General features: G+C 53.4%; 1 protein-coding gene across 1 annotated transcript in view; it reads right to left on the bottom strand.

The window, feature by feature from the left end:
• The window catches only part of UPB1 (beta-ureidopropionase 1), a 49,776-nt gene that overhangs the window by 4,648 nt on the left and 27,436 nt on the right, over positions 1 to 17,692 (bottom strand). Inside the window, exons 3-5 of the mRNA XM_075568450.1 lie at positions 2,923 to 3,010; positions 1,455 to 1,549; positions 235 to 396 (exon numbers count right to left, since the gene is read on the bottom strand). Of these exons, the coding sequence (XP_075424565.1) occupies positions 235 to 396; positions 1,455 to 1,549; positions 2,923 to 3,010 (345 nt within the window). The remainder of the gene's footprint in view (positions 1 to 234; positions 397 to 1,454; positions 1,550 to 2,922; positions 3,011 to 17,692) is intronic.

Here is a 17,692-nt window from a genome sequence, read left to right as displayed (position 1 = left end):
CGTCGGATCACGCGTTCCGCGGAATGCATTATCTGCTGTCGGATAATCTGTTCCCACATCAGATCACGCGTTCCGCGGAATGCATTATCTGGCATCGGATAACGGACCGTCGGATAGCGAGGACCACCTGTATTGCTTTCCAGTCTGTCTTGTGAGCGGCCCAGACAGGTACTGAAGAGTCCAGCCCTCTAACCACTACGCCACGCGTCCTGCCCGTGGGACTCTGCCCCTCACCTCGTTGAAGTCGCCCACCCTCGGGATGTGGTTCTTCCGGGTCTTCCCCAGGACGGCGCCCGTGTTTGATATGACGACCGCCGTGTTCCAGAGCGTGTCTCCGTGCACCGCGTCCCTCTCCAGGATCGGGGACACCACCACCATGTTGTATTTCTTTGCCAGCTTGAAGAGACACACACACGTCACAGGACAGGAGGTTGTGTCCCTCCGAGGCTGGGTTAGAGGCACTCCAAGGGGTTAAAGGAACGGTATGGGTGACAAACCAGATGAAGAAAAGCCGGCACATTCAGCGTTACCGACCTCGGCTTGGGATACATAACTGCGCTTCCATGCATGACATCACTGATGACATCACAAATTCATTCTAATGACAGACGTCATTCACTATACTCGGACGTGGCCGTTACCAGCAGCGATGCCCCTGTGAGCGCAGGAGGGCGCCAGGGAATTATATCTGCAGCTGGGTTTATTTTCTTGTTAGATAAGAGGGTAGAAAGAAAAGGGAGGGGGTGGGGGGAGGGGGCGGGCATTGCTGTTTGTGCCGCTAATTTCTGACACCTCTATATCTCCGTCAGCTGGAGGAACTAGCTCGCTGCGTCTCATCCCTCACATGCTCCGTAACAGGGTCAAAATTGAGAGCGCAGGTCGGGTTTTGGGATGCTTGGCACATAGCTTTGTATATCATGTCTATCTATATATAGAAGGCTTCGGTATGTTTCTGTACAAAAGGTTCAGCTGCACAAGATGTGTGTAACTCACTATGATGTCACCAGTATGATGTCACGTGCCAGATATATAGCCTGCCAGGTACAACACCCAATGGCTGGGATGTGTTGCCAGAACTTCAAGAATTACCTTGCATTGTCCCTACTTTGGACGCCCCCTCCCCCCCAGGCAATGCTGGGTAATTGGGTGTGTGTTTGTGTGTATATATATATATATATACACACACACACACACACACACACACACACACACACACACACACACACACACACACACACACACACACACACACACACACACACACACACACACACACACACACATCTATTGATTTATCCGCTTCATGTGGTGTCGATGTTTGCAGCAAAACCCGTGTTCTTGTTCCTGGCGATCACATTATAAGACGTGCGCAGTTTGTATCCTGTGTGCTCAGCGCGTCATCGGAAGCCCCCGCCCGCCCCCCGTGACATCGCTGCCTGGCTGCGCGGTCCCACCTCCTGGCAGAATTTGGTGGTCGCCCCGTTCTCAGCAGATTCAGCAAACTCCGTCCACGGAAGTTTCTCTCGCGTGCAGAACGCGAAGGGCATTGCTGGAGAGACACAGCGGGGAGATCACACCTGGCGAGCGGGGGTGTGCGCAAAGGAGGAGAGACCGGGAGGGGGCGCGCGCAAAGGAGGAGAGAGCAGGAGGGAGGGGACGTGCGCAGGAAGAGGGAGAGAGCAGCAGAGCGGGAGGGGACACGCACAAAGGGGGAAACCGCGGCAGTGCGAGAGAGAATGGGAGAGAGCGGCAGAGCGCGCAGGAGGGGAGAGAGCGGCAGAGCGAGCAGGAGGGGAGAGAGCGAGCAGGAGGGGAGAGAGCGAGCAGGAGGGGAGAGAGCGGCAGAGCGAGCAGGAGGGGAGAGAGCAGCAGAGTGAGCAGTAGGGGAGAGAGCAGCAGAGCGAACAGGCGGGGAGAGAACGGGAGAGAGCGGCAGAGTGGGTGAGAGGAAGAGAGCAGCAGAGTGAGCAGGAGGGGAGAGTGGCAGAGTGGGTGAGCGGGAGAGAGCGGCAGAGCGAGCAGGAGGGGAGAGCGCTGCCGAGCGGGAGAGCTCGGCAGAGCGAGCAGGAAGGGACGCGCACAGAGGGGGAGAGAGCGGCAGAGTGGGAGAGAGGGGACGCACAAAAAAAAGAGGGGGGGTTACTCACTGAAACATGGGGGGGTTTACTCACTGAAACATGGGGGGGGGTTTACTCACTGAAACATGGGGGGGGTTACTCACTGAAACATGGGGGGGGGTTACTCACTGAAACATGGGGGGGGGTTACTCACTGAAACATGGGGGGGGGGTTTACTCACTGAAACATGGGGGGGGGGTTTACTCACTGAAACATGGGGGGGTTTACTCACTGAAACATGGGGGGGGGTTTACTCACTGAAACATGGGGGGGGGTTACTCACTGAAACATGGGGGGGGTTTACTCACTGAAACATTTGGGGGGTTTACTCACTGAAACATGGGGGGGGTTTACTCACTGAAACATGGGGCGGGGGGTTACTCACTGAAACATGGGGGGGGGGGTTACTCACTGAAACATGGGGGGGGGTTTACTCACTGAAACATGGGGGGGGGTTTACTCACTGAAACATGGGGTGGGGGTTACTCACTGAAACATGGGGTGGGGGTTACTCACTGAAACATGGGGGGGGGGGTTTACTCACTGAAACATGGGGTGGGGGTTACTCACTGAAACATGGGGTGGGGGTTACTCACTTAAGCATGGGGGGGGGTTTACTCACTGAAACATGGGGGGGGGGTTACTCACTGAAACATGGGGGGGGTTTACTCACTGAAACATGGGGGGGGGTTACTCACTGAAACATGGGGGGGGGTTTACTCACTGAAACATGGGGGGGGGGGTTACTCACTGAAACATGGGGGGGGGGTTACTCACTGAAACATGGGGGGGGTAGGATACTCACTCCAAGCTTCCTGGAAACACACAATATTCACACCGCATGTGGCTGCCGCCCCCACCATGTCAGCGATGCGCTTGTGCAGGGCAGAAACCTGCAGGGAAAATAACACGTGTGATATGTGACATGATGTATCCCGGCGCGCTCTCAGTGTGACACCCAGGACAGTGTGACACCCAGGACAGTGTGACACCCGGCACAGTGCGACACCCGGCACAGTGCGACACCCGGGACAGTGCGACACCCGGGACAGTGCGACACCCGGCACAGTGCGACACCCGGCACAGTGCGACACCCGGGACAGTGCGACACCCGGCACAGTGCGACACCCGGCACAGTGCGACACCCGGCACAGTGCGACACCCGGCACAGTGCGACACCCGGCACAGTGCGACACCCGGCACAGTGCGACACCCGGCACAGTGCGACACCCGGCACAGTGCGACACCCGGGACAGTGCGACACCCGGCACAGTGCGACACCCGGCACAGTGCGACACCCGGCACAGTGCGACACCCGGGACAGTGCGACACCCGGCACAGTGCGACACCCGGCACAGTGCGACACCCGGCACAGTGCGACACCCGGCACAGTGCGACACCCGGCACAGTGCGACACCCAGCACAGTGCGACACCCGGGACAGTGCGACACCCGGCACAGTGTGACACCCGGCACAGTGTGACACCCAGCACAGTGTGACACCCGGGACAAAGTGATCTGAGGAGCAGTGCCACGGCCACGCAGAGAGGGGGAGCCTATATGTATCCTGCCAGTCATGGAAACAGAGGGGGACACTATATATATCCCACACATCACAGACACTATATATATCCCTCCTGCCATGGACACGCAGAGAGGGGGACACTATATATATCCCGCCTGTCATGGACACAGAGAGGGGGACACTATATATATATATCCCGCCCGTCACGGACGCAGAGAGGGGGATACTATATATGTATCCCTCCCGTCACACACACAGAGAGGGGGACACTATATATATCCCGCCCGTCACGGACACAGAGAGGGGACACTATATATATCCCTCCCGCCACGGACACAGAGAGGGGACACTATATATATCCCTCCCGCCACGGACACGCAGAGAGGGGGACACTATATATATCCCTCCCGCCACGGACACGCAGAGAGGGGGACACTATATATATATCCCGCCCGTCACGAACACAGAGAGGGGGACACTATATATATATATATATCCCTCCCATCACGGACACAGAGAGGGGGACACTATATGTATCCCGCCCGTCACGGACACAGAGAGGGGGACACTATATATATATCCCGCCCGTCACGAACACAGAGAGGGGGACACTATATATATATATATATATATCCCTCCCATCACGGACACAGAGAGGGGGACACTATATGTATCCCGCCCGTCACGGACACAGAGAGGGGGACACTATATATATATCCCGCCCGTCACGAACACAGAGAGGGGGACACTATATATATATATATATATATCCCTCCCATCACGGACACAGAGAGGGGGACACTATATGTATCCCGCCCGTCACGGACACAGAGAGGGGACACTATATATATCCCGCCCGTCACGGACATTCAGAGCGGGGGACACTATATATATCCCGCCCGTCACGGACACAGAGAGGGGACACTATATATATCCCGCCCGTCACGGACACAGAGAGGGGACACTATATATATCCCGCCATAGAGAGGGAGAGCACATCGCTCTGGGCCTTTTCCCTTGCAGTCATCTGGCTCATTATATGTGGGATTCTGGTATTTGCCCCAATGCCCCCTCACATTCCATTGCCCTGCGTCAGCTGGGACTTTGCACCCTCTCCAAATAAGCAGGGGAGGGGGCGCGTGCAAACAGAGACATGACATGTACAGTGTGCTGCACACGGCACCTCTACACATTACATAGGCTGCACACGGCACCTCTACACATTACATAGGCTGCACACGGCATCTCTACACATTACATAGGCTGCACACGGCACCTCTACACATTACATAGGCTGCACACGGCATCTCTACACATTACATAGGCTGCACACGGCACCTCTACACATTACATAGGCTGCACGCACACTGCACCTCTACACATTACATAGGCTGCACACGGCACCTCTACACATTACATAGGCTGCACGCACGGCACCTCTACACATTACATAGGCTGCACGCACACGGCACCTCTACACATTACATAGGCTGCACACGGCACCTCTACACATTACATAGGCTGCACACGGCATCTCTACACATTACATAGGCTGCACACGGCACCTCTACACATTACATAGGCTGCACGCACAGCACCTCTACACATTACATAGGCTGCACGCACGGCACCTCTACACATTACATAGGCTGCACGCACACGGCATCTCTACACATTACATAGGCTGCACACACGGCACCTCTACACATTACATAGGCTGCACACGGCATCTCTACACATTACATAGGCTGCACACGGCACCTCTACACATTACATAGGCTGCACACGGCATCTCTACACATTACATAGGCTGCACACGGCACCTCTACACATTACATAGGCTGCACGCACAGCACCTCTACACATTACATAGGCTGCACGCACGGCACCTCTACACATTACATAGGCTGCACGCACACGGCACCTCTACACATTACATAGGCTGCACGCACGGCACCTCTACACATTACATAGGCTGCATGCACACGGCACCTCTACACATTACATAGGCTGCACGCACGGCACCTCTACACATTACATAGGCTGCACGCACGGCACCTCTACACATTACATAGGCTGCACGCACGGCACCTCTACACATTACATAGGCTGCACGCACGGCACCTCTACACATTACATAGGCTGCACACACGACACCTCTACACATTACATAGGCTGCACGCACGGCACCTCTACACATTACATAGGCTGCACACACGGCACCTCTACACATTACATAGGCTGCACACACGGCACCTCTACACATTACATAGGCTGCACACACGGCACCTCTACACATTACATAGGCTGCACGCACGGCATCTCTACACATTACATAGGCTGCACGCACGGCATCTCTACACATTACATAGGCTGCACGCACGGCACCTCTACACATTACATAGGCTGCACACACACTGCACCTCTACACATTACATAGGCTGCACACACACTGCACCTCTACACATTACATAGGCTGCACACACACTGCACCTCTACACATTACATAGGCTGCACACACGGCACCTCTACACATTACATAGGCTGCACGCACGGCATCTCTACACATTACATAGGCTGCACACACGGCATCTCTACACATTACATAGGCTGCACGCACGGCACCTCTACACATTACATAGGCTGCACGCACGGCATCTCTACACATTACATAGGCTGCACACACACTGCACCTCTACACATTACATAGGCTGCACACACGGCACCTCTACACATTACATAGGCTGCACGCACGGCACCTCTACACATTACATAGGCTGCACGCACGGCATTTCTACACATTACATAGGCTGCACACACGGCACCTCTACACATTACATAGGCTGCACGCACGGCACCTCTACACATTACATAGGCTGCACGCACGGCACCTCTACACATTACATAGGCTGCACGCACGGCACCTCTACACATTACAAAGGCTGCACGCACGGCATCTCTACACATTACATAGGCTGCACACACACTGCACCTCTACACATTACATAGGCTGCACACACGGCACCTCTACACATTACATAGGCTGCACGCACGGCACCTCTACACATTACATAGGCTGCACGCACGGCACCTCTACACATTACATAGGCTGCACGCACACGGCACCTCTACACATTACATAGGCTGCACGCACGGCATCTCTACACATTACATAGGCTGCACACACGGCACCTCTACACATTACATAGGCTGCACGCACGGCACCTCTACACATTACATAGGCTGCACGCACGGCACCTCTACACATTACATAGGCTGCACGCACGGCATCTCTACACATTACATAGGCTGCACGCACGGCACCTCTACACATTACATAGGCTGCACGCACGGCACCTCTACACATTACATAGGCTGCACGCACACGGCACCTCTACACATTACATAGGCTACACGCACAGCACCTCTACACATTACATAGGCTGCACGCACGGCACCTCTACACATTACATAGGCTGCACGCACGGCACCTCTACACATTACATAGGCTACACGCACAGCACCTCTACACATTACATAGGCTGCACACGGCACCTCTACACATTACATAGGCTGCACGCACGGCACCTCTACACATTACATAGGCTGCACGCACGGCACCTCTACACATTACATAGGCTGCACACACGGCACCTCTACACATTACATAGGCTGCACGCACGGCATCTCTACACATTACATAGGCTGCACGCACGGCATCTCTACACATTACATAGGCTGCACGCACGGCATCTCTACACATTACATAGGCTGCACGCACGGCATCTCTACACATTACATAGGCTGCACACACGGCACCTCTACACATTACATAGGCTGCACACACGGCATCTCTACACATTACATAGGCTGCACACACGGCACCTCTACACATTACATAGGCTGCACACACACGGCATCTCTACACATTACATAGGCTGCACACACGGCACCTCTACACATTACATAGGCTGCACACACGGCACCTCTACACATTACATAGGCTGCACGCACGGCACCTCTACACATTACATAGGCTGCACACACGGCACCTCTACACATTACATAGGCTGCACGCACGGCACCTCTACACATTACATAGGCTGCACACACACGGCACCTCTACACATTACATAGGCTGCACGCACAAGGCACCTCTACACATTACATAGGCTGCACGCACGGCACCTCTACACATTACATAGGCTGCACACGGCACCTCTACACATTACATAGGCTACACGCACAGCACCTCTACACATTACATAGGCTGCACGCACGGCACCTCTACACATTACATAGGCTGCACGCACGGCATCTCTACACATTACATAGGCTACACGCACAGCACCTCTACACATTACATAGGCTGCACACGGCTTCTCTACACATTACATAGGCTGCACGCATGGCATCTCTACACATTACATAGGCTGCACGCACGGCATCTCTACACATTACATAGGCTGCACGCACGGCACCTCTACACATTACATAGGCTGCACGCACGGCATCTCTACACATTACATAGGCTGCACGCACGGCACCTCTACACATTACATAGGCTGCACGCACGGCACATCTACACATTACATAGGCTGCACACACGGCATCTCTACACATTACATAGGCTGCACACGGCACCTCTACACATTACATAGGCTGCACGCACGGCACCTCTACACATTACATAGGCTGCACGCACGGCATCTCTACACATTACATAGGCTGCACACACACGGTATCTCTACACATTACATAGGCTGCACGCGCGGCACCTCTACACATTACATAGGCTGCACGCACGGCACCTCTACACATTACATAGGCTGCACACACGGCACCTCTACACATTACATAGGCTGCACACACGGCACCTCTACACATTACATAGGCTGCACGCACGGCACCTCTACACATTACATAGGCTGCACGCACGGCATCTCTACACATTACATAGGCTGCACACACGGCATCTCTACACATTACATAGGCTGCACACACGGCATCTCTACACATTACATAGGCTGCACGCACGGCACCTCTACACATTACATAGGCTGCACACACGGCACCTCTACACATTACATAGGCTGCACGCACGGCACCTCTACACATTACATAGGCTGCACGCACACGGCACCTCTACACATTACATAGGCTGCACGCACGGCACCTCTACACATTACATAGGCTGCACACGGCACCTCTACACATTACATAGGCTACACGCACAGCACCTCTACACATTACATAGGCTGCACGCACGGCACCTCTACACATTACATAGGCTGCACGCACGGCATCTCTACACATTACATAGGCTACACGCACAGCACCTCTACACATTACATAGGCTGCACACGGCTTCTCTACACATTACATAGGCTGCACGCACGGCATCTCTACACATTACATAGGCTACACGCACAGCACCTCTACACATTACATAGGCTGCACGCACGGCACCTCTACACATTACATAGGCTGCACGCACGGCATCTCTACACATTACATAGGCTACACGCACAGCACCTCTACACATTACATAGGCTGCACACGGCTTCTCTACACATTACATAGGCTGCACGCACGGCATCTCTACACATTACATAGGCTGCACGCACGGCATCTCTACACATTACATAGGCTGCACGCACGGCACCTCTACACATTACATAGGCTGCACGCATGGCATCTCTACACATTACATAGGCTGCACGCACGGCACCTCTACACATTACATAGGCTGCACGCACGGCACATCTACACATTACATAGGCTGCACGCACGGCATCTCTACACATTACATAGGCTGCACACGGCACCTCTACACATTACATAGGCTGCACGCACAGCACCTCTACACATTACATAGGCTGCACGCACGGCATCTCTACACATTACATAGGCTGCACGCACGGCACCTCTACACATTACATAGGCTGCACGCACGGCACCTCTACACATTACACAGGCTGCACGCACAGCACCTCTACACATTACATAGGCTGCACGCACGGCACCTCTACACATTACATAGGCTGCACGCACGGCACCTCTACACATTACATAGGCTGCACGCACGGCACCTCTACACATTACATAGGCTGCACGCACGGCATCTCTACACATTACATAGGCTGCACGCACGGCACTTCTACACATTACATAGGCTGCACGCACGGCACCTCTACACATTACATAGGCTGCACGCACGGCTTCTCTACACATTACATAGGCTGCACGCACGGCACCTCTACACATTACATAGGCTGCACGCACGGCATCTCTACACATTACATAGGCTGCACGCACGGCACCTCTACACATTACATAGGCTGCACGCACGGCACATCTACACATTACATAGGCTGCACACACGGCACCTCTACACATTACATAGGCTGCACACACGGCACCTCTACACATTACATAGGCTGCACGCACACGGTATCTCTACACATTACATAGGCTGCACGCACGGCACCTCTACACATTACATAGGCTGCACGCACGGCACCTCTACACATTACATAGGCTGCACGCACAGCTTTTCTACACATTACATAGGCTGCACGCACGGCACCTCTACACATTACATAGGCTGCACGCACGGCTTCTCTACACATTACATAGGCTGCACGCACGGCATCTCTACACATTACATAGGCTGCACGCACGGCACCTCTACACATTACATAGGCTGCACGCACGGCACCTCTACACATTACATAGGCTGCACGCACGGCACCTCTACACATTACATAGGCTGCACGCACGGCACCTCTACACATTACATAGGCTGCACACACGGCACCTCTACACATTACATAGGCTGCACACACGGCACCTCTACACATTACATAGGCTGCACACACGGCACCTCTACACATTACATAGGCTGCACGCACAGCACCTCTACACATTACATAGGCTGCACGCACGGCACCTCTACACATTACATAGGCTGCACGCACACGGCACCTCTACACATTACATAGGCTGCACGCACACGGGATCTCTACACATTACATAGGCTGCACGCACACGGGATCTCTACACATTACATAGGCTGCACACACGGCATCTCTACACATTACATAGGCTGCACGCACGGCATCTCTACACATTACATAGGCTGCACGCACACGGCACCTCTACACATTACATAGGCTGCACGCACGGCACCTCTACACATTACATAGGCTGCACGCACGGCATCTCTACACATTACATAGGCTGCACGCACACGGTATCTCTACACATTACATAGGCTGCACACACGGCATCTCTACACATTACATAGGCTACACGCACGGCATTTCTACACATTACATAGGCTGCACACACGGCATCTCTACACATTACATAGGCTGCACGCACGGCACCTCTACACATTACATAGGCTGCACGCACGGCATCTCTACACATTACATAGGCTGCACACACACGGTATCTCTACACATTACATAGGCTGCACGCGCGGCACCTCTACACATTACATAGGCTGCACGCACGGCACCTCTACACATTACATAGGCTGCACACACGGCACCTCTACACATTACATAGGCTGCACACACGGCACCTCTACACATTACATAGGCTGCACGCACGGCACCTCTACACATTACATAGGCTGCACGCACGGCATCTCTACACATTACATAGGCTGCACACACGGCATCTCTACACATTACATAGGCTGCACACACGGCATCTCTACACATTACATAGGCTGCACACACGGCATCTCTACACATTACATAGGCTGCACACACGGCATCTCTACACATTACATAGGCTGCACGCACACGGCATCTCTACACATTACATAGGCTGCACACACGGCACCTCTAAACATTACATAGGCTGCACGCACGGCATCTCTACACATTACATAGGCTGCACGCACAGCACCTCTACACATTACATAGGCTGCACGCACGGCACCTCTACACATTACATAGACTGCACGCACGGCACCTCTACACATTACATAGGCTGCACACACGGCACCTCTACACATTACATAGGCTGCACACACGGCACCTCTACACATTACATAGGCTGCACACACACGGCACCTCTACACATTACATAGGCTGCACGCACGGCACCTCTACACATTACATAGGCTGCACACACGGCACCTCTACACATTACATAGGCTGCACGCACGGCTTCTCTACACATTACATAGGCTGCACGCACGGCTTCTCTACACATTACATAGGCTGCACACACGGCACCTCTACACATTACATAGGCTGCACGCACACGGCACCTCTACACATTACATAGGCTGCACGCACGGCACCTCTACACATTACATAGGCTGCACGCACGGCTTCTCTACACATTACATAGGCTGCACGCACACGGCACCTCTACACATTACATAGGCTGCACGCACGGCACCTCTACACATTACATAGGCTGCACGCACACGGCATCTCTACACATTACATAGGCTGCACGCACGGCACCTCTACACATTACATAGGCTACACGCACGGCATTTCTACACATTACATAGGCTGCACACACGGCATCTCTACACATTACATAGGCTGCACGCACGGCACCTCTACACATTACATAGGCTGCACGCACGGCATCTCTACACATTACATAGGCTGCACACACACGGTATCTCTACACATTACATAGGCTGCACGCGCGGCACCTCTACACATTACATAGGCTGCACGCACGGCACCTCTACACATTACATAGGCTGCACACATGGCACCTCTACACATTACATAGGCTGCACACACGGCACCTCTACACATTACATAGGCTGCACGCACGGCACCTCTACACATTACATAGGCTGCACGCACGGCATCTCTACACATTACATAGGCTGCACACACGGCATCTCTACACATTACATAGGCTGCACACACGGCATCTCTACACATTACATAGGCTGCACACACGGCATCTCTACACATTACATAGGCTGCACACACGGCATCTCTACACATTACATAGGCTGCACGCACACGGCATCTCTACACATTACATAGGCTGCACACACGGCACCTCTAAACATTACATAGGCTGCACGCACGGCATCTCTACACATTACATAGGCTGCACGCACAGCACCTCTACACATTACATAGGCTGCACGCACGGCACCTCTACACATTACATAGGCTGCACACACGGCACCTCTACACATTACATAGGCTGCACACACGGCACCTCTACACATTACATAGGCTGCACACACACGGCACCTCTACACATTACATAGGCTGCACGCACGGCACCTCTACACATTACATAGGCTGCACGCACGGCTTCTCTACACATTACATAGGCTGCACGCACGGCTTCTCTACACATTACATAGGCTGCACACACGGCACCTCTACACATTACATAGGCTGCACGCACGGCTTCTCTACACATTACATAGGCTGCACGCACACGGCACCTCTACACATTACATAGGCTGCACGCACGGCACCTCTACACATTACATAGGCTGCACGCACACGGCATCTCTACACATTACATAGGCTGCACGCACGGCACCTCTACACATTACATAGGCTGCACGCACGGCACCTCTACACATTACATAGGCTGCACACACACGGCACCTCTACACATTACATAGGCTGCACGCACGGCACCTCTACACATTACATAGGCTGCACGCACACGGCACCTCTACACATTACATAGGCTGCACGCACGGCACCTCTACACATTACATAGGCTGCACGCACGGCACCTCTACACATTACATAGGCTGCACGCACACGGCATCTCTACACATTACATAGGCTGCACGCACGGCACCTCTACACATTACATAGGCTGCACGCACGGCACCTCTACACATTACATAGGCTGCACGCACGGCTTCTCTACACATTACATAGGCTGCATGCACACGGCACCTCTACACATTACATAGGCTGCACGCACGGCACCTCTACACATTACATAGGCTGCACGCACACGGCATCTCTACACATTACATAGGCTGCACGCACGGCACCTCTACACATTACATAGGCTGCACGCACGGCACCTCTACACATTACATAGGCTGCACACACACGGCACCTCTACACATTACATAGGCTGCACGCACGGCACCTCTACACATTACATAGGCTGCACGCACACGGCACCTCTACACATTACATAGGCTGCACACGGCACCTCTACACATTACATAGGCTGCACGCACGGCACCTCTACACATTACATAGGCTGCACACACGGCACCTCTACACATTACATAGGCTGCACACGGCACCTCTACACATTACATAGGCTGCACGCACGGCACCTCTACACATTACATAGGCTGCACGCACGGCACCTCTACACATTACATAGGCTGCACGCACACGGCACCTCTACACATTACATAGGCTGCACGCACGGCACCTCTACACATTACATAGGCTGCACGCACGGCACCTCTACACATTACATAGGCTGCACACGGCACCTCTACACATTACATAGGCTGCACACGGCACCTCTACACATTACATAGGCTGCACGCACACGGCACCTCTACACATTACATAGGCTGCACGCACGGCACCTCTACACATTACATAGGCTGCACACGGCACCTCTACACATTACATAGGCTGCACGCACGGCATCTCTACACATTACATAGGCTGCACACGGCACCTCTACACATTACATAGGCTGCACACGGCACCTCTACACATTACATAGGCTGCACGCACGGCACCTCTACACATTACATAGGCTGCACGCACGGCATCTCTACACATTACATAGGCTGCACACGGCACCTCTACACATTACATAGGCTGCACACACGGCACCTCTACACATTACATAGGCTGCACACGGCACCTCTACACATTACACAGGCTGCACACACGGCACCTCTACACATTAAATAGGCTGCACACGGCACCTCTACACATTACATAGGCTGCACGCACACGGCACCTCTACACATTACATAGGCTGCACACGGCACCTCTACACATTACATAGGCTGCACGCACGGCTTCTCTACACATTACATAGGCTGCACGCACGGCACCTCTACACATTACATAGGCTGCACGCACACGGCACCTCTACACATTACATAGGCTGCACACGGCACCTCTACACATTACATAGGCTGCACGCACACGGCACCTCTACACATTACATAGGCTGCACACGGCACCTCTACACATTACATAGGATGCACGCACACGGCACCTCTACACATTACATAGGCTGCACGCACGGCACCTCTACACATTACATAGGCTGCACGCACGGCACCTCTACACATTACATAGGCTGCACGCACGGCATCTCTACACATTACATAGGCTGCACACACACGGCACCTCTACACATTACATAGGCTGCACGCACGGCACCTCTACACATTACATAGGCTGCACGCACACGGCACCTCTACACATTACATAGGCTGCACACGGCACCTCTACACATTACATAGGCTGCACGCACGGCACCTCTACACATTACATAGGCTGCACGCACGGCACCTCTACACATTACATAGGCTGCACGCACGGCACATCTACACATTACATAGGCTGCATGCACACGGTATCTCTACACATTACATAGGCTGCACGCACGGCACCTCTACACATTACATAGGCTGCATGCACACGGTATCTCTACACATTACATATTCTGCACGCACGGCACCTCTACACATTACATAGGCTGCATGCACACGGTATCTCTACACATTACATAGGCTGCACGCACGGCACCTCTACACATTACATAGGCTGCACACACGGCATCTCTACACATTACATAGGCTGCACGCACGGCATCTCTACACATTACATAGGCTGCACACACGGCACCTCTACACATTACATAGGCTGCACGCACGGCACCTCTACACATTACATAGGCTGCACGCACGGCACCTCTACACATTACATAGGCTGCACACACGGCACCTCTACACATTACATAGGCTGCACGCACGGCACCTCTACACATTACATAGGCTGCACGCACGGCACCTCTACACATTACATAGGCTGCACACACGGCACCTCTACACATTACATAGGCTGCACGCACGGCATCTCTACACATTACATAGGCTGCACACACGGCACCTCTACACATTACATAGGCTGCACGCACGGCATCTCTACACATTACATAGGCTGCACACGGCACCTCTACACATTACATAGGCTGCACGCACGGCATCTCTACACATTGCATAGGCTGCACACACGGCATCTCTACACATTACATAGGCTGCACGCACGGCATCTCTACACATTACATAGGCTGCACACGGCACCTCTACACATTACATAGGCTGCACGCACGGCACCTCTACACATTACATAGGCTGCACGCACACGGCACCTCTACACATTACATAGGCTGCACGCACGGCTTCTCTACACATTACATAGGCTGCACGCACAGCACCTCTACACATTACATAGGCTGCACACGGCACCTCTACACATTACATAGGCTGCACACACGGCACCTCTACACATTACATAGGCTGCACACGGCACCTCTACACATTACATAGGCTGCACACACGGCACCTCTACACATTACATAGGCTGCACGCACAGCACCTCTACACATTACATAGGCTGCACACGGCACCTCTACACATTACATAGGCTGCACACACGGAACCTCTACACATTACATAGGCTGCACACGGCACCTCTACACATTACATAGGCTGCACGCACGGCACCTCTACACATTACATAGGCTGCACGCACGGCACCTCTACACATTACATAGGCTGCACGCACGGCATCTCTACACATTACATAGGCTGCACACACGGCACCTCTACACATTACATAGGCTGCACACACGGCACCTCTACACATTACATAGGATGCACGCACACGGCACCTCTACACATTACATAGGCTGCACGCACGGCACCTCTACACATTACATAGGCTGCACGCACGGCACCTCTACACATTACATAGGCTGCACGCACGGCACCTCTACACATTACATAGGCTGCACGCACACGGCACCTCTACACATTACATAGGCTGCACGCACGGCACCTCTACACATTACATAGGCTGCACGCACACGGCACCTCTACACATTACATAGGCTGCACGCACGGCACCTCTACACATTACATAGGCTGCACACACGGCACCTCTACACATTACATAGGCTGCACGCACGGCACCTCTACACATTACATAGGCTGCACGCACGGCACCTCTACACATTACACAGGCTGCACGCACGGCATCTCTACACATTACATAGGCTGCACACACTGCACCTCTACACATTACATAGGCTGCACGCACGGCACCTCTACACATTACATAGGCTGCACGCACACGGCACCTCTACACATTACACAGGCTGCACACACGGCACCTCTACACATTACATAGGCTGCACACACGGCACCTCTACACATTACATAGGCTGCACGCACACGGCACCTCTACACATTACATAGGCTGCACACACGGCACCTCTACACATTACATAGGCTGCACGCATGGCACCTCTACACATTACATAGGCTGCACGCACGGCACCTCTACACATTACATAGGCTGCACATACGGCATCTCTACACATTACATAGGCTGCACGCACGGCACCTCTACACACGGCACCTCTACACATTACATAGGCTGCACGCACGGCATCTCTACACATTACATAGGCTGCACGCACGGCACCTCTACACATTACATAGGCTGCACGCACGGCACCTCTACACATTACATAGGCTGCACGCACGGCACCTCTACACATTACATAGGCTGCACGCACGGCACCTCTACACATTACATAGGCTGCACGCACGGCACCTCTACACATTACATAGGCTGCACGCACACGGCATCTCTACACATTACATAGGCTGCACGCACGGCACCTCTACACATTACATAGGCTGCACGCACGGCACCTCTACACATTACATAGGCTGCACGCACGGCACCTCTACACATTACATAGGCTGCACGCACACGGCATCTCTACACATT

This window comes from Ascaphus truei, chromosome 13 (assembly GCF_040206685.1).
Source record: "Ascaphus truei isolate aAscTru1 chromosome 13, aAscTru1.hap1, whole genome shotgun sequence".
Lineage (NCBI taxonomy): Eukaryota > Metazoa > Chordata > Amphibia > Anura > Ascaphidae > Ascaphus > Ascaphus truei.
The sequence above is the reverse complement of the archived record's forward strand: the minus strand, read 5'-3'. Positions and strand labels throughout refer to the sequence as shown.